Source organism: Patiria miniata, unplaced genomic scaffold (assembly GCF_015706575.1).
Source record: "Patiria miniata isolate m_02_andy unplaced genomic scaffold, ASM1570657v1 HiC_scaffold_8, whole genome shotgun sequence".
Classification (NCBI taxonomy): domain Eukaryota; kingdom Metazoa; phylum Echinodermata; class Asteroidea; order Valvatida; family Asterinidae; genus Patiria; species Patiria miniata.
Window position 1 is genome coordinate 1,213,072 of NW_024037075.1, and position 26,533 is coordinate 1,239,604.

The window sequence follows — 26,533 nt, forward strand, 5'->3', positions numbered from 1 at the left end:
AAAGGTCAGTCATTGCAAAAATGTTGAAAAGACATGAATCCTGGACTGAGAAATTTCCAATTTTGTTAGGAATACTTTTTTTTATAAATAAATTTTCTTGACTCTCCATAGAGTTTGTACACAAACATCTGGATACTGCATTCTTTCCGAGATGAATAAACAAAAATTAAACCAAAAAAGTTGCTTAAATCATCGTTATGCATATGCATTTATTATAAATCTGATTTAACATAATACAGTATTTCAAAGAAAACTGGTACCATCATATCAAATTCTTCTGTAAAATATTAGAAATAGTTGAGAAGGAATTTGCGCAACGTATTTGACTTCAAAGGTATTTTGTGTTGAAATCCACGAAAGAATTCAAGATTACTGCAAGCGTTATTTACAAAAATTGTTCGCAATCATTCTAGTGAAATGCTTGCTGGAAAGTACTTCATAATTACACTATTTTCCCTTTGCATTCTTACCCAGTGTACATTTTTTTCCAGCTTTTTAAAATCTAAAATAAGATAGAAAAGGAATCAGTTAATTCCTTACAGACATTGTACTTATTAAGCTAAATGTTATAATACCAAAAACAAAACATCTTAAGATGATTACGTTTGTAATAAATGCACAACAGCTGTAATTAAAACAATCTAAGAATTCGAAATTCTTCAATAACTATTTCCTTTTTCTTTTCAAAATTTTTACAATTGCCTGTTGTATAAATGTTGTAAGTTATAAAAATGATAATAAACATGGGCAACACTACAGTGGATTTTCATGGAATATCGATTTGTCTTGTTCCTAGAAGTCACAACTGTTGTTGGCAACAACACACTCTCAAAACCATTCTATTTGTGTTATAAAAGAAATTTAATCTTTCTTTAAGTTTGTTTTTGCAAAAAGAAAAAAGGACAAAAGCCAATATAAATGACACAATAACATAAGGTTTCACACATGGGTATACCTCATTTTAAACCATACAGACTTGCGACAGAAATAAATGCTGCTTTGCCCAGTTACTAATCGGGCAAGTCCAAAAGCTCAAACTGAGAAATGCAGTCCATGAGCCAGGAAACGGGCGCTGTGCACAATTTCCCCGTCCTGACTCTAGGGGGTGCCCTGCTACCAATGTGGTCATGGATGATGTAGTACGAGCATGCTGCGAGATCGGACCCCGCTCGCGCGTGGTACGGTATCGTCGTCGAGGCCTGGACAATGTCGTCGTCCGGTTTGGGTTGCCTGTTGAGGATCCTCCCGCCGCCGTTTTTGATCAGCTGGATAATTTCGTCTTTGGAAGGGGTCGGGGGGCTGAACGTGCTGTACAGGTAGAAGTGGCAGCCGTCCAACAGACTTGGGAGCTGGAAAGCAAGAATCGATCAAAATTTGAGAAGAAAAAATTTCAATGATTCAAATTGATTGGGAAGGCCTTTAAAAATGGACCGGCCGACATGTCAATCAAACAGTGCTCAAAACTGTCGATTGACCAATCAGATGAAGACTTTTGGTCGGGTGGCCAGCTGGTCAGGTGACCAAGCACTGTGAGTAATGTACACAAGCCAAGAGTGGGCGGGGCTTATGGCCAAATCGGGAACGGTTCATTGGAAAGTCCAACTACACCAAAGTACAATAATTTTTGAATAAGACAATGAAAGAAAAGAATTGGCCAACGTTTATCTGTAGAAGAATTACTTTAAAACTTTCGAATTGCAGCACAACCATAATTCAGTTCTCGTAGGTTAGACTGGTGTCTGCCTCCAATTAGAATCAATATTGTAGAGACCAGGAACCAGTCTATTTGTAGGGTAAACCGTTTATTTGTTAAAATAAAATTCTCAAATGGTGAAATTTTGTTGGGAGTAAAAAATTGATTTTACTGCAGAAATAATGATGGTACGTCTTGATCTTAAAGGACACATGCAGTCCAAAATTTTCATAACGTATTTTATTTTATATATACATTCATTTATGTGTATTAAATGTGAATTAAAAGCAGAAATGGTTCTGGTGTACGTTTAGTGTGGTAATTTGCCGTCCAAAATTGAACCCCCCTTTTTGATTTTCACGGCAACTCCAAATGAGGGCGCTGTTCATGACATAAACAAAGGCAGAGAAATCCAGGGCCCGTAAATGACGTCTGGGTACGAGACGGATTAGCGAAGCTACTGTGCTGTGTGTATGTGCAGCCGCCGCGTACCCGTACGTGGCATTATATGCACACGTACGAATGTGTCTACATGTACATGGGATATGTACAGTACACGTGGACGTGCCACGGTGCCACCGTTGTCGAATGAACACAACGACGACCGTCATGACCGTAAAAGTTCCGAAGACCGTCCTCTTCTTTCCTTAGCAAATCCGATGAAAATGGTACAGATTCGTCCGATTCCAATCAGAGTTCTAATGATTCAAACACTGACTCGATGTTTTTTTAGGGGCATGCCCAAGTTGCTGTACAGACCAGCATCAAAGCACGACGGCTCAAAGTGCAGCGCAGAGGGCCGCGAACTCACTGGGCCCGGACCACTTTGCTCTGGTATTTACCTTCACTTTGGCTCTCCAAATGCTCCGATATTTCGGATTTACTGGAAACAAATGAAGGCTTACTCCATCCTTGGTAGTTTTGCTACACCCAGCAGCCACACACCTTGTCGGCATGGCCGAAAATCGGGTGTTATTTCTCCTCGATTCCGAACGAAACACCAGAAAAACTTTCAGTGCCGCAATGTATATGTACATGTATTATGATGCACGCCGCAATGCCGGTGCCCCCACAGCGCGGCAAGTCTCTGCCTTCGCTTGCGTCATACCCCTCGCGAAGTTTTATGTTAATGAAGCTTCCCTTTGTGGGGCGGAGTAGTTTGACCAAACATGTTCACAAATTATTTTCCCCCATTTATCTTAGAAAATAAACACCGCCATACACAAAATATTGTTAAGAACATCATCCTTTATTGATTTAAGCAAAAAAAATGCAATCAAAATTTTATTGCATGTTCCCTTTAAAGATGGCTTGATCTACCAATGTTCCATTATAGCAAAGACAATGTACCTGCTGTTCTGCATTCTTGCGACCCTTCTCTGCTCCGGCACTAGAGGGCAGTGTTGTCGTTCCCTTGACTTCAAATTTGGTCTCAGCCGCTCGTGATTTTTTTTTTAGACATTCCGTTATCCCTGACAAAAAAAAGTAGAGTTAGTAAGTTGTAATTGAGATAATATATTGCCAAGAATGACTATAAGCCAGCTGATCAGGGGTAATAAAATTATGCGAAGGCTTGATTAATAAATCAGGATTTCACAACTTTAGGCCCCCCAAAAAAGTCTCCGGTTTCTGGTATGGAGCTTGCCCAAAAAGTGGTGCGGCGACGCGGCTTTTTTTTTTTTTTTAACCTGATTTTTTTGCTTCAAATGTCGGCTGATGACTGCAAATGGTGCCCGACTAAACTTAGTGCAAATATATGGGAGTCCAGAGAGGCCACATAAAGCTTATTCTCGACCATAACCCAATCTAAAAACACCTTAAAATTGTGCAGCAGCAGGATTCCAGTCAAACCAGTGAGTTTGGCGGTTTTGAGACATCATCTTTCATTGAAAAAGAAACTTTTTCATTTTGCCGACGCGCATGGCTACGGCGACGCGCATACCAGAAACCGGAGACTTTTTTTTTTTGGCGTTATGGTGCGTATGTTGATTTGGTTTTTGAACATAATAGGATCATTGGCATTTATCCCAAAAGTAGTCTACCAAATTATTATCAAAAAGCTTGCTTTGATTAAAGATCGTACTGGTACAAAACATCCCGTGAAATTATTCCGTCTGGCTTGCTGTCATTTTGAAGAAATCAAGACATGTAGGTGATTTCCAACGATCAGTCAATCGACAGATTTTTGGAAATAAAGACTGCTACAGATAAAGTTGTGTTTTAAACCAGGTTGCACATGGATTTCCATTTCGAAAAAGTGTAACATTCACTGAGCTGAAACTTCAACAGGTTAGGTTTTGAACATTCATCTTTGGATTTTGAGTGGTGTTATTGGAAATGAACAAAATCCATGAAAAGCAAATGATCACATATGCCTTAAAGGGAATATACATTATTTGCTTTTGCTGTAATTTTCAGAAATGGATGGAATTGGGGGGTTGGAAATATATAGCAAATATAGTTACACTGACTTTTTTGAGGTTTTGGGTTCGAAAATGCTATAAAAACCAAGAAAAACAATCATTTTCCTGTAGTCTGGTTCCCTGACTCCATATAAGAAGAAACAGAGCAGTTTACATACATTGTGGAATTGTAAGGTCAGGGAGCCAGTCTAGCTGGCTCGTACCCGTTCATAGGTGTGTAATCGATTGCAAACAAGTGCGATGGTCAATTGGGGCCAGTATTTGAAAAAAAAGCCAGTTTTTTCCAACACTGATCGGCCGATCAGCGTTGGAAATTGATACCAAAATACCACTTTTCTTGAAAATGACAGTATACCAGGTGCCATGATTTTACAGGATGCTTTACACTGTCATTCACTAACAGTCCAGCAAGGTATTTCAACATGATTTGGTAGTTTTATTTTTTTATGTTTGCAAATGTTGTAATTTCCCTTTAAATCATGTATAGGATATCCACATGATACTTGTCTGGCAAAAGTTTGTATATTTGCCTAGAAAAAAGTGGGTTTTTTTTTACGTTTTGTTCAATGTAATACTTACAGTTGAAGGATACCACCCACACCCCGGACAGTATTGCATTCAGGTACTTCATGGTGCGCATGCACAAGTCGTCACGGTTACAGGAGGCGACAAGATGGGTGACTCCTAGCCCGAACTCGCTGATGACACGCCCGCCTCCGAGAAGCTTGGCGCAGGCTTGAAGTTGCTTCCGTTCAGTGTCCTTCAGACCTACAATTCAAGAAATATAAAAAAAAATTTCAAACAATGAAATAAACTAACAGCCGTTTAAGGCTGTCGTTCCCAAGTTGCGCTGATTCAAAATGTATTTTGAGGAACTCGGGTTGACAAGATTAGTGTTTGGTTTCAACTGGGCAAACGTTATTTGGGTCAATGCACAAGTACCCCCTCAACGGTAAGAAAGGGAGAGGTGGGGGAGACCACTGGGAGAGACATTCGAATGCATTGCTGACGATGCCTGACACTCTCGCGCCGGACACTATGGCTTTGCGCACCTTCAGAATAACGTGCGTTCTTCGCACCATTTGCCCAAACAAGTACGCGCTTGTAGTGTACGTTTCCATCCACTAGGCTCTTCAAAGAGGTTAAATGGCGCCCTCTCTTGTTTGCTCTCGGAGCCCATACTTATTTTTCATTGACCGAACTCCGGAGTCATTTTGAATGACTGTAACAAGTCAATCATTTGCATGAAGTTGCTCCTAATTGTTCCAAAAGTCGAACTTAATTTTAATCTTTGGAATGTAGTTTGGCAGGATTTGCAAAATAGGTGTCAATGACAATTGTAGCTGGAAGATAGTTTTGATGTTTAAAAATAATTATCAATATATATGAATTAGAATATATTTTTCAATATAAATAAACTGACTGTTCTCCAAAAATGTCGTACTTAAAAATGTGCTCACCTTTTGAAGCAACCTTAAAAAGTGCATGTTTAAGAAACTCCGAAAATGATTGAAATCTAAAAAAAAAAAAAACACCAGGAATCTGACTAGGTTCATTTTTTATTGGTTCATGGTTGAGCAAAGAAATTGACTACAACAGGCTTCGAACCTACGACCTTCAGAACAACGTGCATATATTAAACTGAGCTAAAAAAAATTCTAGTGTTTAGATGGTTGTAAATGCCTGTTTCAACTTTAAACTTTGATCGCTTTTTTGAAAAATTTACGAAGTAACTTTCAAACCTGTGCCCAGGAGAACCACTGGTTGGTTTCTTGCAAGCACTGACTTCTGGGATACGGTCGCCATGGTGTTGGTCGTCACGGCAACCAGAGGTTTGGTCCCCATTGCCTTCTTCATTGGTTCTGATTTCGCATAATCTGCTGGGGTCAGTCCGTGCATGTTCCTAAAAGAAAACATTGAAGCAGAAAACAATCAAAAATATATATATTGGAGATACGAAAATGAATTGAGCTGAAATTTTCGATTGGTCTGAAGGATCAAATATTGACGTTTTAAGTTTTGTGAGGACTTTTGAGGACTTGTAAAGACTTGTGAGACTTTGCGATGTACTTGTGAGGACTTTGGGGGACTCATGAGGAAATGAGAGGACTTACGACAAACTTTTTAGGATTTTGTGGAGACTTGTGAAGATTTCTGAGGGACTTGTGAGGACTTTTGGAAACTTCTGAAGACTTGTGAGACTTTGTGATGTACTTGTGAGGACTTTGGAGGACTCATGAGGAAATGAGAGGACTTGCGACATACTTTTTAGGATTTTGTGGAGACTTGTGAAGATTTCTGAGGGACTTGTGAGGACTTTTGGAAACTTCTGAAGACTTGTGAGGACTTGAGATGTACTTGTGAGGATATGTGATGTACTTGTGAGGACTTGTGAAGATTTGTGAGGACTTGTGAGGTCTTGTGAGGACTTCAAGGATTTATGAGGACTGTCGGTGAACTTTCGAGTACTAATGAAGAATTGATGAGGACTTGCAATGAACTTGTAATTGATTGACTTTTGAGTACTTGTGATGGACTTGTAAGTATTTGTGCTGACTTGTGGGGACTTGAGATGTACTTGTGAGGACTTGTGATGTACTTGTGAGGACTTGTGATGAACTTGTAAGGCTTTGTGATTGACTTGACTGCAGCACTGATTACAGATAAAGATTTTTACATACCTGACGTCGAGCGCGGCACCTCTCTCCAGCAGGAGTTTGACAACGTCCAGTCGGTGGTTCATGACAGCATCATGGAGGGGTGAATCGTGCTCAAAGCCTGGAGTGTTGATCAGGGAGCCGTGGTCCAGCAAGAGGGAGACGATAGATGCGTGACCGTGGTTACAGGCCTCATGCTATTTTAAAAATAATACAAATAAAGAATTTCTCTTCAATTTTTGAAAAAAATTATCCATGTTTCTTTCGGGTTAAAAAAAAAACTGGTATTACTTAATGGCACTATACAGCTATCACAAATTTGATTAAAAGATTTTTGTTTAAGGTTTTGTCAAAATGCAAAGTACAGTAGTGTCAAAGCTCATATTTTGGCCAAAATGTTCAAAAAGTATTTGTGAGTTTTTACTCTTTTTTAAGGTATTTTCTTTGATTGTCAAGGACTGTAACCATGAAATCCTATACAGTTTTCCAATTCTTTGGTCGCATTGTGATTTCCAATAATTTTCCAAACATTGTTCGGAGTCCTCAAGTTTTCCGTATTTTTTTGGTAAGTTTTCCATGAGTTTTCCATGTGACTTCCATGATTATTTCTTTGGCTTACCAATGGGGTCCATCCGGCATTGTCCTTGACATTGGGATCTGCGCCTTCCAGTAGAAGTTGCCTTGCCATGTTGATGTCACCCTAAAAAAAACAAAGAAAGCAGACGTCAAGCTTAAATTTGCTCACCAATTCGAACTTTAAAAAGGAAGAAATTGGTTCAACATTGGAGAGCATCTCTTTAAAACTTAGTGGACCATCGAACACTTTTTGAAACTGCATTTTAGAACTAATTTCAAGTGAATTTAGGTAAGTGAAATTTCTGGCTTATTTTCCCTAGAAAAAAAGTCATTTAGTTTAAGGTAAATCTAAATTGAAAACTGTAAAATGCTTTGTGGAATAGATTTTTTTTTTAAATTAAATTTCATATGTTAATTACTGACTTTAATGACAGCGACGTGAAGTGGCGTCTCCCCTCGTTTGTTTCTCTTCACGGCAACACCGCCATTTTTCGGTGAAGTCTTCGTCGTAGTTTCTGAGCTACGACGCTTCTCTGATGAGTCTGGTGCCACACCTTTCTTTCCACTCCTTGGTCTGTCAGTAGTGCCCTGGGTGGTCTTGGCGGAGGGTGGCAGGGTACTAGACTTCCTTCTTGTTTGAGTGGTCGAAACAGTTTGGAGCTCATTTTTGAGCGACAAATTTGAATTTCTCAAGCTTCGTTTGCCGTTTCGTCCCTCATTCTTGTTGTCTGCTCCCTCGAGTGGCGGATTGTTTTCCAACGGAGTCGATTCTTGGGTCTTGCCGCGTCTTTTCTTAGGGGGTGAGGAAGTGTCTTTTTCTGGCGCCTGGGGAGCTGTCTTGGATGACCTGTCTCTCGTTCGCCTTGTGCTTTTCATCGGCAGTGGCTGAGGCTCACTCTGTTTTGAAAGGACAGTTGATTCTACTCCGTCTTTGCTAGATCTGGGTAGTTTCCTTTTAGGTGCTGTGGTGGTAGAGGGTTCCATATCTTTGGGAGTAGAGATGGGAATATTAGAAGCTTGAGTAATTTTCTTTGTCAGTCTTGAGGAGAACTTTGTTGGCTTGTTGTTGTCAGGTGTTAATTTTTGTTGGACGTCTTGACTTTCAAAAGCTCTGTTGGGCTTTGTCAGAGGAGTGTCTACTTTGTTGCTTGCAGGGAGATCTTTGTGGTTTGAGGCGTCCAGATTGGTTGCCGTGCTGTAACCACTTTCCTGGGTACCGCTTGGCGTTTGGACCGTCTCAACGAGGCATTCTTCTTGAGAGGAGATTTCCATGGCTTCTACGCTACTGGAGTCGCAAAGCAAAGTCCCGCTCTGATCCGCGTCGATTGAGAACGAGACGTGACGCAACGATCTCTCCGAGTCGAACCCGCTCTCCGATTCCTCGCTGGCTTTTGCGTCGAAATTTCCACGTAGCCATTTGCGGTTGGCCGCGGCAACGCGCTGTCTCTTTGCCGTCTTTGGGTTGGGTTTCCTGGCCCGTTTCTTGGCGGCCGGTTTTGGGCGCTGCGGGGAGGCCACAAAGTCGTACACGGACATCGGATTGATGATTTCATTCTCGCTACTTGAAGAGGCGATGGCTGGCGCTTTATTCCTTTCGTTTTCCTGGACGACCGAACGTCCGCCATTTTGTTTGTCTGCCTTTGTTTGTTTTTTCTTCTGCTTCTGGCCAATGCCCTTGGATAAAAATTTCTGTTTCTCCTGCATATTGGATTTTTCAAATCTTGGGGAGACATTTTTTGTCTGTAGAGCTTTTCTGTCCACTCCTTCCGTCACCATGACTACTTGATCGCTATTGGTTGTGTCGCGCACCTCAATTTGTTCAGTTACCATGGTAACCTCTTTGTCCCCACCACTGCTTTTGCCATCTTGGTCGATGATGGAACAAAGCTTCTTGTAGAGACCAACGACGCTGTCTAACTCACGCTTAAGTTGGAGGTCTTTCACCCAGGCTGTGGCACAGCAGATGGGGCATTTCTCCCCCAGATAGACATCCACACAAGATCTAAACAAGGCGTAAAGAACAATTGTAAAAAAAAAAAGTATCATTAAAAGGAAAAGACATAAACAGTGGGGAAGTTTTAGGAGAGGAATTTCAAACATTCTTATTTTGTTGGATAAATGGAAAGAATGTTGCAACTGGACGCCACTTTTTTCTTCATAATATATCATCTCAATAAGGGTCAGTCATTGCAAAAGTGTTGAAAAGACATGAATCTGGGACTGAGAAATATTTCCGATTTTGTTAGGAAATACTTCACAAATTTTCTTGACTCTCCATAGCCTTTGAACATAACTGCTGAAGTGGCGTCTGGATACTATATTCTTTATGGATTAATATAGTTGACAAAATGATAAAAATGATACACAATGGTACAAATCCAAATACCATAAGATTAATCAAAAAGAACCTTTAATTTGTCCTGAAAACACAAGACATTAATTGCAAAGTCATTTCACCTGGTGCGATCGTATTGATGGTCTTACCTGCAAAATAGGTGATCACAGGACCCTAACATGCACGGTTCTTGAAGGAGTTTCTTACTGCAAATAAAAAGAGAATTGATTATTTAAACACTTGATAGTCTCATTTAACACAGCCATATTGCAGTTGCAGAGTTGTGAGCTGAGTTGTAAATTTATTTGGCATGTTAGGCTTTTCTTGAATTTGTTTTGGCCAAGTATCCCAAATTTCAGTCTTCATTATTTTGGGGCATGTAACTTTGTGGCACAGGCAGTCGTAGATATTAAGATTGACAATTAAATGCAGAAATGGTATGCAAAAATTGTAGCAAGTTTTTCAGCTCAGTTTACTTGCCAAAAGATAGTGGATATTTAGCCTTACAAACATGGCCCACCCCTCAGATCTCGGCCATCGAGTGACAAAAAATTATGAAACTCAGTAGGCCTACACGCATAGTAGGTGGCATAGGCTACCCATGGGCTACCTAAGAAATTTCATGACTAGGCTATATGGAAAGGTCAAGGGTTTTGAAATTATGGGTAAAGCATTAATTATTCATATGCACCAATGGCAATTATGCTTTGTGTAGGCCTACACGTGTACGGGGAAATTAAGTTTTGAAGGCGCATACTGGGCATAGATCAGACCGGAAAATGTTTCACTGTGCGGCAACCCGTGATTGAAATCTATATTTTTGTTGGTATCAAAAGATGCACAAGACTCTAGACTAGGCTAAAAAAACCCAGGACAGCTTCGGTCGCGAAAAAAATTTGCAAGGGTAGGCCTATTGCAGAAAAGGCGCCCGGCCCTTTATTTTAGGGTTAACAAATGCACTTCGACATGTTCGATCAATCGATCGGAGGCCAGCATAGCTGACTTTATACACACAACAAACTGCATGAACATCATGAACATGAAGATCCGAGAATTACACAACACAAACTCTCCAAACATTCCCGAACTATTCTTACCAAACTCCACATCCTAACGCTTTCTCCAGCTTCCCGATAGCTTCTTTTGTACACTGCCAATCACAAGCTTCCATATTTCGACAAAGCAAACCAGAACGTTTTGAAAATAAACCTTTGAAATTACTTCAGTTTTTCAGAAACGATGAAAGATCCGAGAATGAAAATACGCGCCAGAGTTATATTTTTCTTGTCAAGATCAACAGAGGGCGCTCTTCCGAATGTACGGCCCGCCGCCGCCGCGGCCCCCCCCCCCCCCCCGCCGAAAAAAACCCTTTTTTTCGCAGAAATACAATAAGACAATTAATATTTTCTCCAACCTGGATCTATATATGTCTGTTCGAGGAACAGACATAGGGCTTTTCTGCATTATTTTTTGTATGACTTGACCCTTTGTTTTGAACATAGTTTCATGGCTCATTTGTAGTTCTCCAGATATACACTGAAAAATTGCCTGGGTTAATTTTACCCAAGCAAGGGTGAAAACTGCTAACTACCCCAAATTGTGTTATATGCTTTACCCAATTGTTAAATATATAATTTGTTTAATTCAACCAAAACTTGTGGTCATACAAGACCAAGAAAACTTAGTATATATTTTTTTAAAAGTCTAAAAAGTTCTTCAGGACGGACCCAGGACCTGAACCCAGGAATCTTCTGGGCTCGAGTCGTGGGCTCATAGCTCCTACTCAGCCAACTACTGGCTCAAGAAATTTCTTTTGGACTATAAAACCTTAGGTTAACGCATTGTAAAATTAATTATAAATTTGTACATGCCAATAAGCTAGATACCAGTATATATGCTAATTTCTGGACTAAGAAAACGAGGTGGATAATCAGTCCAAAATGGGGAATTCTTCCTCAATAATTCACTTTACTATGGCTAAAAGTTTTAACTTCTTTAAAAAACCTTGCCTGAAGCATTATTTTTGGAAGTAATAATTTTTGGAAAATATTGTGAGGCCAAAAAAGGACAAGGAAAAAAAAAAAAACAGCAACAGAAGTAAAACTATGCCAACTTCTCTCCAATTTATTCCCATTGATTTTTTTGTTGTTGTACAGGGTGTATATTCATGGGCGTCGCCAGGATTTTTTCTAGAGGGGGGCAAAAATTTTGTTTTGCCAAAAAATGCTTGTATTTCTCAACACATTCTCGATTTATCAGTTTTAGAGGGGGGCAGGGACATTTTGCCCCCCCCCCCCAACCCATTAAATTTACACCACTTTGTCTTCGTGCCTCTTTTTCTTTTTTCTTTTTTTCTTCTTTTTTTTGGTCCTTTTCCCGGGAGGTGCAAGTGCCCCCCCCCCTTGCCCCCCCCCCCTCGTGACGCCCATGTGTATATTGTTAAATATTTAACGGTTAAACAAAGTAGACACGACAATAAACAACATATCAATAGCGGCTAAGCCAACTTAATAATGAATCAGGTATTCTGAAAATTAAGTAGGAATGTTTTTAGTTTATATTTGAAATATTCCTTGAAGGGCAATTAGTTAAAGACGGTGAAAGACAGTTCCAGTTTTTTGGTCCAGAGAAAGAAATGGTATGTTGAGAAAGGGTTGTTCTGACTTGAGGTATATGTAATTTGGATGAAGACCTAGTATTATAATCATGTATGGATCTAAACTGAAAAAAAGTTGTGTAACAATTCAGGAAGTTGGTTGTTTTATACAAATTTATACATAAAAGCATCTTGTTGAAAGACATTAATATTGGCAAGACAAAAGCGTGTGTTTCCTAAATAAAGGAGTGGTGTGTTCATTAAAATGCACCTTACATAGAATACGAATTGCCCTTTTCTGTAAGTTTAATCAATTTGTCAACATTTGACTTGTAAGTGTTGGCCCAAATAATGTTACAATAAGAGAGGTAAGAGAGAACTAATTAACAGTATAGGGCACGCAGAATGCTCTTTTCATTGAACGGAAAACCCATGTTTGGCTTTAACCGCAAATATTCATTCATATAACACTAGAACTGCTTCAAAGTAAAATCGTTGTGTTTGTTGTAAGTGTCACAGGGTAGTATAACTTCTGGTGCTCTGCTGGTGCTCTGGCCGGCATTCTTCAGGGAGGCAGAGTGTTGATCATCGGCCGAGTGCCCTGTCAAGTTGGAAACATACCCGGAGGTGCCGGTCGCAAATCCAACAGTGCCCCCAATGTCGGGTTCATCCTCAGGAGGGCCCTTTGGAGACGGTTTTTGTCCAGCTCCCAACTGAAATACATTCATACGTATTCATTAAGTACTTGGGATATCTTCGAAGTGGCAATTATTTGTGAATATATTTAATGAAGTTATACAGTGTGTAAAAAAAAAGTGGTCCAAGATGAAAATACTAACCATCCTAGCATGCTCTGTGCTTGTGAAGTTCCATTCTTCCATCGATTGAGATTCAACTGTACATAGATTAGAACAAAGATGTTAAACTAACAGTGTGTTGATAAGTCATCGCACATGACAAAGGAACCCAAGATTTAAGGGCAAGTGCATCCCTGAATATGGTATTTCTGGTTATTCATGTATTCAGGTCAAACGCTGCCATTTGGTGTATAAAAACACCGACACCCAGTCTGCAATTGCTGTAATGTAGCTTGCTTAAGGACATGGAGCTAATCTCATTGGCTGGGATTCTTGCAACAAATTTTCACTATGAACCATGATATCTGCACAGGGACCAATGAATTATGAATATTCATGCCATTGGTACCTATCACTTAATCGAAGGGTTTTGTGTTATGTTCTACAGGTTTGTCCTATATGGAGCTGAGGGCCTCCATAGCTGTTCTGCACACCAGTCGATCTCATTTTAAAAAGGCTAATTATTATTCAGATAAAACATGCATATTCATGAGGCTGGAACCTACCACTTAAGTCCAAGGGGTTGCTAGATTTGTCAGGCATCAAGTTGGAGGCTGTCCAGCTGTTCTGCCATGCATCGCTCGGGCGGCTGTTGAGCTGCAGATCAAAGTTAGCAGCATTCCGACTTGATTGCCGAGCCACGTTGTGGGGACTGACCGACGATGTGCCACTGCGGACGTCTGACGACCGACGTTGGAAAGCTCCCTCGTTGAAAATCTTGGGACTGTCGGGGTCCTTGGGGGGTCCATACATGTCCTCCTCCTCCTCGACTTCCATCTCACTGTTAAAAAAAAAATCACAAGATGCAAACAAAGAGTTTTGTTTCTGGTTTGGTTCAAATTGGCGAAAAACCACCCAATTTGGAACAAGTTCAGATGAGTACCAGCGCACAGCTGATAGATTTTGGCATACAAAATTGTGCACCATAAAGCTTGCTCTACGAAATGTTTGCTTAATTACCGACTGTCATGAAATGAAACACCAATGACGCACCAAAAACAGAAAGTTGACTGTGGCAAAAAAAAAAAACTTCTGGCAACATTTGATTCAGTTGGCAGTTGTCACACTGCAGCCTCTACCTTAAATGACATCAAGGTTTTGCTCATGATCAAAAATGAACAGTTTGTATTGGCACAACAAGTTAAAAATGCCCCAAAAGCCCTTAAATAAGCAAGACAAACATAAAACATGAAGCTACAAGAATGCATTTCAAACAACATTCAATTTAGTGCAGGCACGGTTCTAGAGCCAATATTTTTGGGGGGTTAGCAGGGTGGATCCAGAATCTTTTTTCAGGGAGGCATGCTCAAATGTAGACCAGTTATTTTCTTCGGACACTTAGGCCTCCGAAAGTCCTACAATCAGGCACACTATATTAACTAAGAGTGTTCAAATGCACCCTTCTCACTACCATTTATTTAGGGGGAGACAGTTCGCATGTACGTCACATTCTTACATATTGCTAGTGCTTTTTTTTTTTACGGAATTTTTTTTTTGGGGGGGAGGCTAGACAAAATTGGGGGGGGGGGGAGGCTAGACAAAATTGGGGGTGGGGGGAGGGGGCTACAGCCCCCCTAGCCCCGCCACTGGGAGAGTGGGGTAAAACAGTACCCACTTAATATCTCGAACACGGCGTAGTGCCATCTAGATTTGACTATACATAGTATCATTGGGCTAAAATTGGCCTGAGAAGTTGTGTGCCTTTTTACCCCACTCTTCCCTATCTCTCTCATTGCCGCTCCTGTGGGAATACTTGTGTGGGGATTTTATTGACCAACTTACATTTGTTCATCTCGTCTGGTGTCAGCATCGGTGGTTATGCACAGAGTGGAGAGCGACACTTCATGAGCTGGTCGGTTGGCCGGGGGACAGTCTTGTTGAGGGAACCGATAGGAGTCGTTCTTGGGACCACGGGGGGTGAGCGGGAAGGCATGCTGCACGTCCATCAGCCCTGGCTCAGGTTTACCACGCTCAGTGGCAAGGGTCCTGCAGAGCTCATTCACTGTTGAAAAAATTTTTTTTAAGAAACTTTTTTTAACTTTCATGCTAACATCGTAATAGGATTGTCCTTAACCAGTTTGCGCCGGGATTATTTTGACATTGACCGGGTAGGACCCGATGGGTTCAGGCCGTCATCTGCGGGTAGCACACCCTGATATTTCTGGCCTCGCTTGCTGCGAGTGGGTCACTGACCGATATTTTCGGTCTCGCTCGTTGCATGTTCATCCATCATCTATTCTGAATGCCGCTAAACCTTTGCGTATATACACGACATCCGACGTGAACTGTTTGAATGTAGCCTAAGTTAATTCAGTGACTAATTTTGTTGGATCCCACATTTCAAGAATGTAAATAAGTACCGTTGTTTACTTGTTTGAAATTGTCTGGCATGAGGTTTGTTCGGCGAGGCTGGCCATACCGAGTATGGCCAGCCATGCAAAACATTATATATGGGTATTTATGAACTCAGCCATTTCTCAAATGTTGGTTTTGTCATCAAGGTTGCCTTCAGGCTAGAGCTTCATGATCCTGATCTCTAGGAGACACTGGCTCCATTCTTTTTCTGGTACAGGCAGACAGGAGCAACGGAAATTTGCAATACAAAGCCACACTTTGGAGCCTGTTCATTTGGTACCAGTGTTGTAGCCTAAGCTCAGAGGAAGCCAGGGTTTGACAAATGGCCTCGTTTCATAGGAACGGCATCTTTTTTTCTCTCTTTGACACCAGGATGTGTAGAAAGAGTAAACAGGTGAAAGTTACTCACCGATTTTTAAGGCTTGGGCTGCTGTCAGCTCTCCACTGACCATCTGAACAACGAGGTGACGCACGTCGGGATGCACGTTGTGGGATAAGAGCACAGTCTTCTCAATTTGACAGACATAAGAAAAAGTTTGTTGAGTTAGAAACGCTGGTGATTGGGCCGAAAAATATTTCATACGACATTGCCCAGTTGTAAATAGTTTTATGTCAGAACAGAAAAAAATCATGAAATTCAGCCTTTCCTATAAAACCATTGGTTTTCATTTGAAAAGAAAAGGGCATCTTTTGGAATACGGTAAATTTCAAAATACATTTTATTTCACAAAATATGTGTGTTAGGCTCTGTGACTACAAATTTGTATCCTTGTGGAGACACACACACACAATAGGGAACAAAACATTGTAAAGGTCTCCACAGGGCAATTTCTATAGATGAATAGGTCTCCACAAGGTTTTCACGAAATAGATATATGGGTTTTACTCAAAAACTAGGAATTTCCAAGGTGGGTTGATCTGTCGCAAATGGAAGAGTTTTAGAAAAGGGATATTAAGTCCAAATTTCAGCCAAGGAAACTAATTCTGGTTAAAATAAGAGCATTTTGAAACTTCACTTTCAAAATTGAACACTTTACTACACGAGAACAAAGGAATGTCTCCACAAGGATACAAATTTGAGAGTGGGTGCGTGCGTGTGCGTGCGTGCAAGCAATTAGTTTTCCCACCATAACTTGAGAACTTGACATAACAACCTCAAACTTGGTATGTGGGTTGGTCTTGGTGTCCCCTGTCGGTCCCAGGCATCAGTACAGTATGTGGTACAGAAGTGAATACGTCACGCGTACAACATGTGTGTGAAAGACATTAGCGCGTGATTCAGCCCGTGAACCAGCACGCGCGCGTACTCCATTCGTTTGCACTACACTTTCTGGTTCTAAATGACGTCACACTTCGGTGCTCCATTACCTGAACAAAACAGTGAGCCTGATAGTTCAAAAGGGTGGTGCCATATCATGGGATCAGATATACAGTGACGGGGCATTTGTGTTGGAGAACACACCTTCTCTTGTTTTTTCCCCCTGTCATTAAGTACAGTTTGTCTGCTTAAAGAGGTTGTGGAATGCTCGAAGATATTTCCGTAATTTTTTGGGTATATGTAGCCTAAGGTGTGATGAAATAAAAACGACTATTGTTTCTGTCATGAAATGAGTACAAAAGGTACTTTTGAGAGCTTTTTTTCAGGTACTGTTTCGACCCGAACGTGCAATTTGGGTTAAAGTCGTCGTTGCGGGCAGCAAACAAAACACAGTAAATCGTGACGTAATAAACAGGACTCGTTTATGCTACTCTGCATCGGGAGTCCTGTTTATTACGTCACGATTTACTGTGTTTTGTTTGCTGCCCGCAACGACGACTTTTACACAAATTGCACATTCGGGTCGAAACAGGCATGACAGGACTTGAAAAACAGCTCTCAAAAGTACCTTTTGTACTCATTTTATGACAGAAACAATAGTCGTTTTTATTTCATCACACCTTAGGCTACATATACCCGAAAAATGACGGAAATGTCTTCGAGCAATCCACAACCTCTTTAAAAGCAGAGTACCTTCTTTGGATAATTTAAGTACTCAGCAGTAAATCTGGTTGAGAACCAGTTGCAGAGCCGTGATCATCGCATGAGGTTTTTCGGCTGGTATCTTGATAGCAAATTTCAAGTGATTTTACTGCCCTTGAGACTCACATTGATTTCGTCAAAATCCACTGGATGGCTGCAGCATGGAAGTCCAGTGATCATGTGTACCAAGGTGCAGCCCAAGCTCTGAACGTCCATACCATACAGTTGACTTTCTGAAATCATTTGAAGCAAAACAAATCACGATGAAAGATGATTCCTACGCCCCTGTTATCAATCCATGCATGTCAAACACTGTTTGTGCATGTGCAGCAGTCTGCCCTTCAATGCACAACATGCAAGTCGGGCTCCATGAACCCCCCCCCCCCCCCCCCCATCGAAGGTCGGCCACGCCCTTATTGCTTTGACAAAGGAGGAGCGTCAAGCCATGATAGGGTATGTTAAAAAGTTAACAAGGTGTGTCATCGGGGCATCTGTACTCTGGATATTGAATCTGTACCCTGGACAGGCACCAGACTATTTCGTACCCAATTATAACATTCAAGTGCTTTGGACATCCTAATGATCCAGTGCGAGAGAGAAGGTAGTGGGAATGCACTGCTCAATGCCGAGGAGACGAGGTCAGTTCACAGTCGTAGACACAAAATTAACCATTAAACTGGAGGATATGTAGCAGGTTTTTGCTTCTCACTGCTACGAGCGGGGTTTGATTCCCAGCTTGGGTCATATGTGAGTAGAGTTGTTTGATTCTCTCCTGTGCCACAAGGGTTTTTATTCGGGTTCAACAGTTTTTCATACTCTACAAAAAGTGAACGCTTTTGATCCGGCTGTGCTCCGTGGTCAGACATGGGTCGAATGGCAGCTGCCTAAGGCGCCTTGACATGCCCTTGGCTTAACCACGTCGTAGCTGCGTCCTTCACAATTCAGCTTCTCAGCTGCGAGTACGGACGATTAACCCTCCAAATTTTTATTCTTATATATATTTTTTAAAGGCAATCGCCCATGACAAGGCCAGAGGGCCACTCAAGTGTGGCCTACAAAGGAAAGTATGGAGAAAAAAAGTTACAGAGAGAGAAGATATCTATTCCCATAGATATCTTATATGCTATTAACCCCTCGCGTACGGGAAGCGGTAATGGCCGCGTCCGCTAATCCTCACTGGAATGCAGTTGCCAGCTGTGGTATGCCGTGGCACATGGCTAGTGGGTAGTTCCACAGCTGCTGCTTTTGTGCAGTCCCGCTACCACACAAAGGCTGTGCAGTCATGCGGGCCACTTGCTCTATGTGTGGAGGAATGTCCCCATTACGCCCCGTCCTTAAGGGGTTAAGTTATTTTGAAATCAAAGTACAGAAACTCTCTTACCGGCGGTTTCCGAGGCCCCATTGGGTGCAGACAGTCTCCTGGACAGGCCAAAGTCTATCAGCTGAACCCGGTCTCCAGGAAGGATCAGGATGTTGTCAGCTGCAGAACGAGAAAATTAAGCGAGCAGTTAGGAATGCTATTCCATTCTTTGCATGCACGGTAGAGGGCGCTATTGGTCTGGTCTATGAAAAGGATCAGGATTACTGTATAATGGGCTAAAGAATAAAAAATTAAATGGATTGCATAAACAGGAGTGCGGGCTCCGCAAAATGACAAAAATGGAGGAGGGGGGGGGTGCTGGACACCATCTTCTGATAGGGGGCGTTGTTCAAAGTGGACGTTCAATTTAAGACACTTTCGACAATGGGATCTGTGCGCCAACAAAAGAGGGTGCGTTTTTACCCACTTGAGAACACTGTGGACAGGACACACAGCGTTGGCGTACTGTACTTTTCTAGTTCACGCGCGAAGTAGGCATGACTTCCTGAAGGTGCCAAAGCCATTAGCCACAGCGTCTTCACGTGAGCGTCAGGCGTTGTCGGCGCGCGAATACCTTCAAATTTAACTTTGGATCATTCAAAATACGTAGTGGATGGACCAGGAACCAGTTTAGGTCTCCCCCAACTCTCCTTTGAAATCTTGTCAGTTTTGCGCAAGCGGGTGAGATTTAAAATGTGGAACTCGTTATCCTGGGACATTTACGGACGGACACAATGTTTCTGACAGAGCGATTTTGCCAACATGAATGGTTTATGGGGGCCCTAGGGGCATGTAACTTGCCCCCTCCCACCTCACCCTTCAAGCAACACCCGTGCAAGTAAAGCAGCAACTTCACCCATGATCGTTATATTGGGACATTTACGGATGGACACAATGTTTACGACAGAGCGATTTTGCCAACATGAATGGTTTATGGGGGCCCTAGGGGCATGTAACTTGCCCCCTCCCACCTCACCCTTCAAGCAACACCCGTGCAAGTAAAGCAGCAACTTCTCCCATGATCCACTGCAGAATTTCTGCAAGATTTATAAACACCAATGGCAAGCCTTTCTGCACTGAACATACATGTACGCATACATTTTTCAAACACAATTCCACAGACAAAAAAAAAGAAGTTACCCTTGATGTCCATGTGGACGATTTGATGGGTGCTATGAAGCCAAAAAACAACAACTAGCAGCCGCTGCAGGATCCTCAGTGCCCGCACTGGCCCCAGGACCAATTGGTGAATTATCTCCAGAAGGGTCTCGCTACCCAGCTGGTAATCAGAGAGGAGCATCACCTTGTTGTCCGTGCACAACAGGCCCAGGAAGCGCACGATAAATGGATGGTCTAGCCGACTCGAAAGTTTGGGCTCGGATGGCGCAAAGTTCCAAAAAGGGACCTAGAAAAAAAAATATCAAACTAACTTTTTATGGATGATTTGTCTTTAGTGAGTGATTAAAGATGTTCATTATATCGATATGCAAATGAAAGAATTTTTGAATTCTACAACTAATGATGAAAAGATGAAAAGATGCAGATGGAGGTGTAATTTACTCACTCGTTTTCCGACAAAGTATTTGCAAGAGGTTTTATCCTTCAACAAGTCGGCGACACCAAAAGCGCCTTCCCCCAATTGGCGAACAAAGATGTACTGCTTCCCCTGTATGTACTGACCATTACTTGGTTTCAAATCCTGCAAATGACAAGAAAACGAACAGACAGACCATGAACAGGTGCAATGCCTAACTGAGGCTCACACTCTATCAAAATGAGGACTGAATTCAGCTAGCCGTGTCCGAGTGCTACAGGCGGGCCTGGTACGGTAACTGTGTGCATGCTGTTATGCATAGCGCCAGCGCGTGCGCGGAAAGCAACATTATAATTGTTACGCCGCTGCAAAAATGCCGATAAAAAAAAAGGCGCATTAATATTGCAAATCCGGGAGGATATCTTATATGCCCGTAAGGTCGGGAGTTTAGTTGATTTTCCAAGAGCCTCCCGGCGAAATCGGGAGGGTTGGCATCTTAGCAGGAATACTTGTTGTGACACGACAGATGCCTTTCGTCTCTTACCGCATCAAGCAGCACGCCCTGGTGGTATCCACGGAGCTCGGCAGGATTGCGATTCTTCAGCTGTTCAATAAGATCCGCCAAGTCAATCACGTCAAGGGGGCCACCGTGATAAACCCCTTGGGTGGTCAAAGCACCTCTACCAGGCATGCTCACATCGAAGTTGCGGTGTACCTGGAAGCCATCGTCTTGGCACATTCCCTGGACAGCCTGCTGGTTTCGCCAGGTCGAGGTCTGTCAGGGTGGGGAAAAATAATAAAATGCTTCAACCCTCATTACAGAATCACTTAACGGAGTTCCCCACTAAAGGAACACAAACTGTGATCAAACCTTTGGAGAAAAATATGTCAAGTCGATTATTCTGAACAAAACCTAAATACATTGGAGTCTACTGTTCTTCCTGTCCCTGTTAGGCCAAAAAAAAAAAATAAGTCGGTCTCTGGTCAGCGCGCGTCGATTTTAATCTTGCGTGTCGATCTTTTTATTTTCCAAAATGTTCCGCGGTAGCTCCAACAGCGCCCTCTATTTCCGCACCTCCTCAATTTGTTTTACCAAAGAGCACCAAGGAATGGGAAATTGCACCAAGGCAAATGATCGAAAGCACCAAGGCAAATTATAGAGGACACCAAAGTACATAAGGACACCAAAAAAGCAAAATAGTACCCCACCTTGTCTGTACAATCCAAGCTTGAAGAAAAAAAAAAAAAGCCAAAAAAAAAAAAAAAAAAAGCCGCATCGCCGCGTCAATTCCGGAACTTTGGTCTGACCAGAGACCGAATAGGTTTTTTTTTTGGCCTTACATCTATTATTTTCTAATTCCGATGCACTCCCTAATGCAGTCATCCTCCAAGCCTGATTATGAATAGCAAACCACCTACCCAACAAATACAAACATGGAGTCATCGTTAGCCTTAACCCTTCTCAATCCTCCAAAATCCTCCTGCTGGTTTTGGATGAATTTAGAGGATTGACGATGAATGGCAAAGATGTACTGCTTTTTTTGTGGAGGATGCATTACGTCAAGCCAGTAGGCCATATCCTGCATTGGTTATGTTCAGCCATGCATAGATCAGCCCTGTGTTTTTCTCGTATTTCATCCGCACTGCTTCTAAACGCCATTCGCACTGCCTCAAACCATAGCAGTAATTGGCAGAGGATTTGGGAGGATTGAGGCAGTGGTCGCCCTCCACAGACTAAATTCAAGAAATAACGGATGATTTTGGAGGATTGAAGCTGAATCCAATGTTTTCTTGGTGGCAATTGGAGGATTTGTTAGCGTTGAGGTTGCATCCTAGCCAGCGGGCTTTGGACCCTAAATTTAAAGAACGACCCAGAAATTGAGGTTTCAAGCAACTAACCTGGCTCTTTCCGTCATCGTTCGGTTTTGCCTGGCCCGCCTTTTCATGATCGTCTCCATTTCCTTGGTCGGCGGCAGTCTCAACTCTGATGGATGCATTCTTTGGAACAGCTTCTGTAAAGCAAGTGATTTCAATTTTTCAGTGGTAACACAAAGTTTTGTCAATTGTGGACAGAGTTCATGGGCGTATCCCCCCCCCCCCCCACTTTTTAAAGTGGGGGGGGGGGGGGGATATCATATCGCTTGTCCCCGAATAAAAATTGTAGCCAATATTTGATTCTATAACTCAGAATAGCTGATTCAGTGACTCTAAACTCGAAAATGATGTTATAAGTGATGATGTTTTGCTCAAAAAATGTGGTTGAAGTGGTCTGAAATTGCCTCAGATCTCACCACAGAGCATCTAGAGTCCACAGTTTTCGGGGGCCCTTAGGTGGGCCCCGAACCCCACGCCGTAAGGGCTTCGCACTTCACACTCGCATTACTTCTGATCAAGGTATGCCCCCCCCCCCCCCCACTTTGTAGAAGCGATTTACAGCCTTGACAGAGTCTGCAGTACACATCTGCAGTTTTCTGAAATAACAATGTAGCAGCTTCAGCATTATATTGGTGGGCATGTGCCCAGAAATACTCGTAAATAATTTTTAAAAAGTTGTAAAGTAACCAATGGTTAATACCTGTGTTAGAAGATTCCTTTTGCTGTCCAAGCTGTGGATAGCTCCGTTTATCTTTCTTCAGATGCACCTTCGCTTTAACTTCTTTTTCACGTGATTCACGAAGCATTGTTTTCCAATCGTCATGTGCTTTACCATTATGGAAGTCATTTTCTGGGAAAGGTTGCTGGTGCATTGCAGATGAACAAGCTGTTGGTAAAAGAAAAAAAAAGGGAATTTTAGAGATATTTGCCTCAGCCTTGAAAGCAATGAAACACTTTTTTGTACAGTTTTCTTTGCAACGTGGTCACATAAACCAGAGTCTGGGAAAGTTTTCGCAGGCATTTTTTAACACTTAACACAAAGCTGTAATTTTTTTTTGGGGGGGGGGGGGAGGGGGAGAGGGATTCAACATAATAAAAAAGGGTTTCTTTATTGTTTTCATATTAACCAAAACTCAACCCATCAAAGCCCTACAGCAGGTTTTGTTGGAATCTGTCAGGATGGGTACAGTACCCCTAAAACTGACGGTCTTTTACAATGGGTTGGCACACCTTCAGAATCAAAGTCAGAAATATGTGTGTGCAGTTTCCCATATGGTGTTGGAATTTGTCAGGATGGGTATGGTTCCTAGTAAATCATGCTAGGGAGTTAGGGTTAATCAACTCACACTCTGTGGCTGTTTTCGTAACTGTGGACTGACTAAATGCATCTTCCTTCAACTGGGAGCCATCGGATTGTTGGCACTGAGGCGGCTTCTTGGAACTGCAGAGCATTAAAAAAACAAGAAATCCAGCAACGCATGAACAAATACCAAACGAAGCTAGTCACTGTCCCTTTAAGGCTTATTTGATTATTTGCAATAAAAAGCTGTATCTTCTCTGAGCGCTCCCCATTTGCTAGCAAAATGTTGCTAGCACTGCGACTTTGGGTGTACCCCTGGCTACATGGCATAGGGTTTAACCCTAACCGCCCTGAATCCTTCAAAATCCTCTTTGACAAAATGAAGGAATTTGGAGGATTGAGGTTACATGGCAAAAGTGTGTTACTGATTTCGTAGGATGCACTTTGTCAAGGTCTTGGGCCGGACCTTGTGTTGGTTTTTGCTCAGCCATGCATAAATATAGGTCTGGATTATGCTTGAAATCCTCCGTACTGCTCCAGGATGTCACTGGCCAAGCATCAACATATATTGACAGTCACTGCCGCAGGATTTTGCAGGATTCAAGCAGTGGTCACCCCTCCACGGACCATATTCAAGAAATAATGGAGGAATTTGCAGGATTGAGGCTATATGCTGTTTATCCATGAGGACAATTGGAGGATTTTGCAGGATTGAGGCTACATCCTAGCAAAAAGGCCTAGGGAGTTACGGTTAAAGAAATAAAAGAGGGGGATTGACTTCATTTTTTATCAATATACACGGCTTCAATGTAAGGCTGATCGACTTGTGAAATTTACCTCTAAAGCCATGAGAATGAAAGTTTTAGATTTGCGTCTGGAAATTTTTCAGCAGACAGGAGGCTTTTTTTCATCAAAAGTGATCAAAAGTTGCCTTACTTTAATAAAAAATGTTTTTAGGTGGATGATTCTTAAAAATAATGGAGAAATTAAGAATAATGGAGACTCGAGTCCCTCATGAGAAGACTCAACTCGAGTCCCTCATCAGGAGACTCGACTCGAGTCCTTATCAGAAGACTCGACTCGAGTCCTTATCAGAAGACTTAACTCGACTTGAGCGAAGCCTAATAAGACTCGAGTCCCAAAAAATAAAAGCAAAAGTTTGGGAAAAGTATTTGCAATGACTTACTGTGCAAAATTTATGTTCACGTCACTTTGAAAATACAGTACAGTAGCTGCTTGTCATGTACATACATAAAACGTGTCACAGACTCCCACCTCATTGTTCTCGAACGCACAAAATACTATCCAGGAACCAGACTTTAAACATATTTTCTTATAATGCTCTTGGATCGAACGCCAGCTAAATTTATGCCCTCCTTTTGTAAGTTTTGGTATAGTGTTCAAATATTCGTGACTCGAATTGACTCACAAGCTATATATTTGACTCGACTCAACTCGACCTTCTTGACCTAATTACTCGACTCTAGTTACTTCTTTAAAATGACTCGACTCGACTCGAGTCACTTCTTTAAAGTGACTCAACTCGACTGAAGTCACAAAAATCAGTGACTTGTTACAACTCTGGTATAATAATTATATAAGTGCATATCGGGTGCTGAAATGTGATCAGCAATTTTTTTCTGCGTATCGGGTTGCAATCCCAGTGTATCAGGCAGATGAACACACAAACATGTATGTTATACACAAATAAATACATGTACAACCCTAATACACCTGTTGTTTTGTATACATGTACAACCCTAATACACCTGTTGTATACATGTACAACCCTAATACACCTGTTGTTTTGTATACATGTACAACCCTAATACACCTGTTGTTTTGTATACATGTACAACCCTAACACACCTGTTGTTTTGTATACATTGTACATGTACAACCCTAACACACCTGTTGTTTTGTATACATGTACAACCCTAATACACCTGTTGTTTTGTATACATGTACAACCCTAACACACCTGTTGTTTTGTATACATGTACAACCCTAATACACCTGTTGTTTTGTATACATGTACAACCCTAATACACCTGTTGTTTTGTATACATGTACAACCCTAATACACCTGTTGTTTTGTATACATGTACAACCCTAACACACCTGTTGTTTTGTATACATTGTACATGTACAACCCTAACACACCTGTTGTTTTGTATACATGTACAACCCTAATACACCTGTTGTTTTGTATACATGTACAACCCTAACACACCTGTTGTTTTGTATACATTGTACATGTACAACCCTAACACACCTGTTGTTTTGTATACATGTACAACCCTAATACACCTGTTGTTTTGTATACATGTACAACCCTAATACACCTGTTGTATACATGTACAACCCTAACACACCTGTTGTTTTGTATACATTGTACATGTACAACCCTAACACACCTGTTGTTTTGTATTCATGTACAATCCTAATACACCTGTTGTTTTGTATACATGTACAATCCTAATACACCTGTTGTTTTGTATACATGTACAACCCTAATACACCTGTTGTTTTGTATACATGTACAACCCTAATATATATCACTACTGATCTGTGTACTTTGGTCCAAAGACTTTTCAAGATACTGAACATGTACGCTAACTTTGTTTCTTAACATGTACATGTGTTGACAATGCCATACCTGTACATGTATGTCATGTACGTGTGCACATGTACTACATTGCATTCTTACATGTACATGGAGTTGTTAGAAAGTACATATTCATGGGTTGTAAAAATGATTTTGTACCAGTACATGTAAACGGTTATCCAAAAACATGGATAGATATTACATGTATGTGTTTATGATTTTGAGACACACAAGAACATATGCCGGTTTGCGTTCTGCCCTTAATATATAATTTTTTTTTTTTAAATGTATGACTGCAATGAATACAAATATTGCCTACACCTTGATGTTTTACATGTGAAATA

At 41.5% G+C, this 26,533-nt stretch overlaps 3 protein-coding genes across 3 annotated transcripts; all 3 read right to left on the reverse strand.

Annotated features, from left to right (window-relative positions):
* Nucleotides 1-180: 180 nt before the first annotated feature.
* LOC119719553 (BRCA1-associated RING domain protein 1-like) lies at nucleotides 181-10,968 on the reverse strand. Its single transcript, XM_038189024.1, has 9 exons — nucleotides 10,782-10,968; nucleotides 9,834-9,890; nucleotides 7,773-9,351; nucleotides 7,393-7,473; nucleotides 6,798-6,970; nucleotides 5,859-6,019; nucleotides 4,696-4,884; nucleotides 3,044-3,165; nucleotides 181-1,349 (listed from the first exon to the last, which is right to left on the reverse strand). Exons 1-9 carry the CDS (start codon nucleotides 10,853-10,855, stop codon nucleotides 1,011-1,013), a joined length of 2,775 nt encoding a protein of 924 aa, XP_038044952.1. The 5' UTR covers nucleotides 10,856-10,968; the 3' UTR covers nucleotides 181-1,010.
* Nucleotides 10,969-12,075: 1,107 nt separating this feature from the next.
* LOC119719580 lies at nucleotides 12,076-16,246 on the reverse strand. Its single transcript, XM_038189056.1, has 5 exons — nucleotides 15,902-16,246; nucleotides 14,920-15,139; nucleotides 13,644-13,918; nucleotides 13,120-13,175; nucleotides 12,076-12,993 (listed from the first exon to the last, which is right to left on the reverse strand). The coding sequence occupies exons 1-5, from the start codon at nucleotides 16,122-16,124 to the stop codon at nucleotides 12,751-12,753; spliced, it is 1,017 nt and encodes a 338-aa protein (XP_038044984.1). The 5' UTR covers nucleotides 16,125-16,246; the 3' UTR covers nucleotides 12,076-12,750.
* Nucleotides 16,247-17,495: 1,249 nt separating this feature from the next.
* On the reverse strand, nucleotides 17,496-24,861 carry LOC119719627 (serine/threonine-protein kinase Sgk1-B-like). The gene is made up of 9 exons (XM_038189128.1): nucleotides 24,857-24,861; nucleotides 23,628-23,722; nucleotides 22,982-23,167; nucleotides 22,306-22,418; nucleotides 20,951-21,181; nucleotides 20,437-20,571; nucleotides 20,013-20,277; nucleotides 18,894-18,992; nucleotides 17,496-17,745 (listed from the first exon to the last, which is right to left on the reverse strand). Exons 1-9 carry the CDS (start codon nucleotides 24,859-24,861, stop codon nucleotides 17,609-17,611), a joined length of 1,266 nt encoding a protein of 421 aa, XP_038045056.1. The 3' UTR covers nucleotides 17,496-17,608.
* Nucleotides 24,862-26,533: the final 1,672 nt, after the last annotated feature.

Bases quoted from the DNA above. Each gene is read 5' to 3' on its own strand.
- LOC119719553 (XM_038189024.1), bottom strand. From the start codon at position 10,855: ATGGAAGCTTGTGATTGGCAGTGTACAAAAGAAGCTATCGGGAAGCTG. The intron at 9,891-10,781 runs GTAAGAATAGTT...TTTTATTTGCAG, and splicing joins GCGTTAGGATGTGGAGTTTG to TAAGAAACTCCTTCAAGAAC. The intron at 1,350-3,043 runs GTACATTGTCTT...CTTGCTTTCCAG, and splicing joins GCAAGAATGCAGAACAGCAG to CTCCCAAGTCTGTTGGACGG.
- LOC119719580 (XM_038189056.1), bottom strand. From the start codon at position 16,124: ATGATTTTTTTCTGTTCTGACATAAAACTATTTACAACTGGGCAATGT. The intron at 15,140-15,901 runs GTGAGTAACTTT...TTTTTTCAACAG, and splicing joins AGCCCAAGCCTTAAAAATCG to TGAATGAGCTCTGCAGGACC. The intron at 13,919-14,919 runs GTAAGTTGGTCA...TTTTTTTAACAG, and splicing joins ACCAGACGAGATGAACAAAT to TGAGATGGAAGTCGAGGAGG.
- LOC119719627 (XM_038189128.1), bottom strand. The intron at 18,993-20,012 runs GTAACTTCTTTT...CTCGTTCTGCAG, and splicing joins CGTCCACATGGACATCAAGG to CTGACAACATCCTGATCCTT. The intron at 17,746-18,893 runs GTAAGAGAGTTT...AAATGATTTCAG, and splicing joins TGGGGCCTCGGAAACCGCCG to AAAGTCAACTGTATGGTATG.